Genomic DNA, 5403 nt, shown 5'->3' on the forward strand with positions numbered 1-5403 from the left:
TTGTAACCTCCTTCTCATTTCCTAGGAAAACATCAGTAAATATGAAACTGAACCAGTAATTCCCTCCCCAGACTGCAACCTTTGAAGAGCACCCATCCCCGTGTACAAAAAACTGTCTGTTTCAGCTTACAATAAATACTGACAGAATTTCTTTGTTTTCTTTTAAGACATGTTTTCTCTAGCATCAAATTACCACTGAAATCACTAAGGCCTGTTACTGAAGAAAAAAAAAAAAAAAATTAAATAACTTTCTGAAAACACTGCGGATACAATTTAGCAACAACACATTCAAAATGCCGGCCTAAATCCCAGAGCCTATCTGGAGTCTCGTACACTTTTTCCCATTGGTCAGTAACCTCATCGTACTGGTAGAGTGAATTCTTCCTGCTGGTTCTGAAAACGTGTTCTTCGACAGTGACTTGAGTAGCTCTGACAAACAGATGGAGTTTATTTTTGAGGAGTACGAGTTTTATATACGGATTAATGGACTGATCGCACGGAAAGTCTTTTTTTCGAGTCCACTTATTCTGTTCAATGTCATAGGCCTCTACGGTAAACATACGTTGATGGTTTCCACAGGTTCCAGCTATGTAGTAGATGGAGTCATTGTATACAGTTGCCAAGCCTTGGATTCTAGGCACAGTCATTGGGGTCAAAAATCCCCAGTAATCCTTCTGAGGATCATAGCAGAGAAAAAATTCCCCTGAAAAGAGAGGAAAAATAAAACATAGCTTATGCTTCATATCCAGAACAGCAATTCTGCAGCTACTAAGCTTTCAGGTATGTTCTTCCACAGACAGAAACGGTCTACCACTTTTTAAAAGCCTTGATCTCGTAACAAAAAATAACTAGCACCATTGCCTGCTTTCTTCCAAGCGCATTACAAAAATATTAATAGCATGAGTAAAAACTATTCCACATGAAGAAGAGGGAATTTGAAGCATATCAGAAACACAGTGTTTTACGTGTTCCCTAGCTAGCCTTTACTACTTCTAAGCCATGCTTAATAGCTTGGGACAAAATCTCTCAAGATTCCAGTCTTGAAATGTCTGAAGTATTTGTTTTGTTCTTTTGCATCTTCACACCATGTCATCTACAGACTGTGGAGTCTCAGAATTCAGTGCCTGGAAGTTGTTAACCCTGAGTAAATAATTGTGGCTTGTACTACACCGAGATTTTGAAGCTACTTGTATCAGGTGGCTGCGTTATACACTTAGGTTGACTTGCTTAAAAGGATGCCAGGTGAACACTTGCAGGAAGCTACTGATTCATCCTTAGTTTTGTGATTAGATTATAAAACACCTCTTCCGTTGACTGCACAGAGCAGCATCTACACAGACTGTAGATAATGGAAGTTCAGATGACTGAAAGCTCACATTCTGCAAACTTGATGAAAAGAACACAGATAAGGACCACCTTGTATTTTTTAAAGCCCAGGGGGAGAAAGGCGTAACATATTAGCATAATTCAAATAACATAATTTCACATGGCTGTTTTAAGAATTTTAACCACGCTGTGTAACTGAGCACCTTAAGTGTAACAAAGAATACAGAAATAATGCAGTAAAATTGGTGGAACATAGCTTAAGGGATTAAGTCTCACAGATAATACATTTTTTATTATTCATTTTTGTTCCACAGTGTAATCTCCTGTGACTGACACTTGCATTCTGTTGGCATTTTAACATCCTCATCAATCCTTACTGACTGCTTCAAACTTACAAGCTTTCTCTAGAAAAATTACCGAGTTAACTTTTTTATACTACTTCAGTGCAACTCAATCAATGTTTTATCTACGACACTCAAATAGAAAAGTTGCGTGTTTCCTGTAACGCAAATCTTTTTAAATTGCTGCTCAGCCCAGTGAAGTAGCCTGCTTATTTACGCAAGCACTGAATTGTCATTTAAACCACCGAAGCACAGAATTAGTGCAGCTAAAGTTTGTAAACAAGATGCACTCTTATTCTACAGGTTATAACATCCACTTTTTAGCAGTTCTACGAAGTTAAATGTTCTTCACCATTTCTTTTCAGCCATCTAAACCAGATGTCTGACCCAACCGAACAAGCAGATTGAGAGAACTTGCTAGTTTAACAGAATTATTTACAGCCACAACCAACAAAAGAAGAAGAAAACTCTGCAAATCATGCGGAAGCCCACCAACCTTACCAAGTGGCAGGAAAAGTCAAGAAACCAGGTTGACTTCTTCCGGCAAATAACAATGACTTTATGATATTCTCTATCCTGTTTCCTCCCTGTGGTCCAGCTGCATATGGAGAATGACCCAAAGAGGGAGCTGGCACGGACCTAAGGCCCCAACTTCCGCAGGCGTTTACACAGAGGTGGCTCTTGGCAAAACATCCTCCTCCTTTCTCTCCACTTCCTGGGACTCTTAATACAGCCAGAGATCGGCCTCAGCACTTTCAAGTATAGACTGCTGCATGGCTCATGCATACACATAAACACATATTTTATACAAATTCCATAAATAAAGGGAAGAATAAGCTATTCAAACCATTCCCATAATGATCATTTTTATCCATTTAAGAATCAGTACCTAATACACCAATAAATCAGATCATTCACTGGAAGAAAGGATGTAAAGGCGGTACCATAGTTGTTGACCAAAGAAACAGATCTAACTAGAAAAATGATTTATCTCTAAGTTACTAGAACAACTCCAAACAGGAGCGTAGGGCAGGAAACAAAGGCCTACAGTGGTTAATTGACTTCTACAAGTCACCAAGAATACCGACACCAGGAATTCTCACAGGTTTAGCCAAATAAAATGCAAAGTGCTTTCTTCGTAGGACAATACATTTTCTTCAGTGTTAGTGCCTTTCACCCAGATAAAGTTTTAATGAAGAATTTTTACAGTAAAATTTAATGTTATACTGTTGATGTAGAATGCCACAAAAAACGACCATTTGTGCAATAACTCAATATTACAACTTAGCGACACATTCCCATAACACAAGAACTAAAGCAGCAACCTCACTCTTCCTCACCCACTGCTCCCCTAGGTTTCCTCCCACCCCATTGCACCAGGGCACTCAACACCCAGGAAACTTGGGTTTTCTAAGGTGCTTAAGAGAGTGCAAGACAATCAGACTGAACAACCTCCCACTTCCAATAAAACACCTTATAGTCAGTCAAAGCACCTTACCCTGTAAAACATAGATGTTATCCTTATACTCCACAGCACTATGAAACTCCATTGCTACGGGCATTGGACAGACAGCTGTCCAACAGTTTTCTCGGCTGTCATAACACTCCACAGACTTGAGTGAGTTTCGCCCATCTCCTTCATAAACACGACCACCTATTGCATACAGTTTACCACAGCAATGAACCAATTTGCAGCCTATTCTGGCTCGCAACAACGGAGCTTTCGGAATCCACTTATTGCCAGAGTGATCATACATCCAAAAATCACTCTCTGCTCTGTGGTCAATGGAGACCTCGCTGCTGCTCGGTCTGTAACCCCCCGCAATATAAATATCGTTATCGGGAGACACAAGAATTCCAACCTCCCTCAAGTCATTTGGTGGCTTGCATAGTTTAAACACTCTCCCTGTGACCGAATCTAAACAAGGCACTGTTTGCTTCTTTCCTGAGTGTTTGTGGGCAGCATCAAAGCATATGATCATTTCAGAAGCGGTCATTCCAAGCCGTTGTGTATAGCCATTGGCACTATGTTGTCCCTTTTGTACACAGCTTTTGGCCATAGCCTGTGCAAACATGGGAGGGATTTTCTCTAAAAATGTCTCTTCCAACAGAGGCATACGGATGCATTTGGCAAATATTTCTGGAAGGTGCACTTCTCTCTTACTTTGTTCATGCTCAAACCACCTTATAATGCTGTCATAAACATGTTCTTCTTTGTCTACATTTAAATCATCACTGTCAAGTATGCTTATCAGTTGGTCTTTTCTCAGCTGAAGAAACTCTTGCTCTTTGGTGACACTCAGAAACTTTTTACGAATGTAGTCTTGTGATCTGTCTTTGAGTTCCTGATGACCATAGTGATCAGCAAAGATAAACACTCCGATGGAGTTCTGTGGGTCCAAATGACTGATCATGTATTTAGCACACTGGTCTTGTATGGAAGGGATCTGGAAGATACTAGCTGCAGTGAACAAAGCTTGAACGTTGGCCTCTGTCAGCATTACTCTGGAGGTATATGCGTAGTTCAATACTAAATGCATTGACTCTGCTTCAACGCCAACTATACGAACTTCTTTCTGGGTACTCTCTGTAAGGCCGCTAGTGAACATAGATCTACAAAAGAAAAACATTTAGCAGTTTATTTATAATCGCCTTCTAACTACAGGCAGTATAAGAAATGAAATTATACTGTACAGCTGATCCCAATGAGTTTGCCATTATGTCAGCACAAGCACATTTATCACTGATATTACGCTGTCCTGCCTGGGTACCTAAATTTGAGGTCAGTACTAGACTTACTGGAACAAAAGGGGCTAGCTGGAATTTCTTGCTTAATTATCTCACAAACCCCATATTAAAATTCACTCGGTTTACATGCAAAGCTTTTGACACATCTTTGCACTCAACTTGCAACATGCCATTTCATATGCATATTCTAGCCTGCTAGAAACTACAAATTTAAAACAAAGCCAGTCATTTAAATATGCTGCTACTGTAGCCAAAACACTCTCAATACCAAAAGCATTTGTTTTGGAGGTTTTTTTATATCATGCAACATTATCTCCAACGAAACTCTCCTTTGATAGACACTGATAATCCATTGACCTTAAAAGATCAATAATCTTCAATTTTTTCTTTTTTTTTTTTTTTTTTAATTAGGTGCACTATATTATCAACAGTTACATGGAATATTGGTATAGGTGCGATTTTTTTTTAAAAAAAAAAATTTCACTTAACAAAAATAAGTTGTGATTCTGCTTTTGAACATTACTAGAACAATGGACTATTGTACCTGAAATAAGGACTGATCGCAGCAAGAACATTCCTGTGACAGGAGAATGTTTTCCCATGATCCACTTCCACTACGATATCTGTCAGTTGTCCTTCATCATACATGGTTTTAAGCTGTTGAAGAATACTACAAGCATGGAAGGGGTCCATTCCACTGCTGACTGTGTTTGAAGAAGGAATTCCGTTCAGTGTTTGTGAAAACTTACTTGGTTCTACAAAGCAAAATTGAAACTGTTTAACAAAAAAACAAACAAAAAAACCCCACAAATGCCCAAGAACCCACATACATCCCTAAAAAATCCATATACAAACAAGAATTAGCACAAATTAATATTCTGTACTTCCTCACTGACACCAACCACCAATAGCAAGTCTTAACATTTTCAAGGCTGAGTAAAGATATAGATACCTTGACTATTATTTTTCCTTTTCCCAAGGTACCTGT

General features: G+C 38.9%; 1 protein-coding gene across 1 annotated transcript; it reads right to left on the minus strand.

Annotated features, from left to right (window-relative positions):
- Positions 1-239: 239 nt before the first annotated feature.
- Positions 240-5165, minus strand: KBTBD8 (kelch repeat and BTB (POZ) domain containing 8). Its single transcript, XM_009878523.1, has 3 exons — positions 4960-5165; positions 3166-4280; positions 240-703 (listed from the first exon to the last, which is right to left on the minus strand). The coding sequence occupies exons 1-3, from the start codon at positions 5106-5108 to the stop codon at positions 240-242; spliced, it is 1728 nt and encodes a 575-aa protein (XP_009876825.1). The 5' UTR covers positions 5109-5165.
- Positions 5166-5403: the final 238 nt, after the last annotated feature.

The sequence above is a fragment of the Apaloderma vittatum genome, unplaced genomic scaffold (assembly GCF_000703405.1).
Source record: "Apaloderma vittatum isolate BGI_N311 unplaced genomic scaffold, ASM70340v1 scaffold26960, whole genome shotgun sequence".
Taxonomy (NCBI): domain Eukaryota; kingdom Metazoa; phylum Chordata; class Aves; order Trogoniformes; family Trogonidae; genus Apaloderma; species Apaloderma vittatum.

Bases quoted from the DNA above. Each gene is read 5' to 3' on its own strand.
- KBTBD8 (XM_009878523.1), bottom strand. From the start codon at position 5,108: ATGGACCCCTTCCATGCTTGTAGTATTCTTCAACAGCTTAAAACCATG. The intron at 4,281-4,959 runs GTACAATAGTCC...TTTCTTTTGTAG, and splicing joins GCGATCAGTCCTTATTTCAG to ATCTATGTTCACTAGCGGCC. The intron at 704-3,165 runs GTAAGGTGCTTT...CTCTCTTTTCAG, and splicing joins TAACATCTATGTTTTACAGG to GGGAATTTTTTCTCTGCTAT.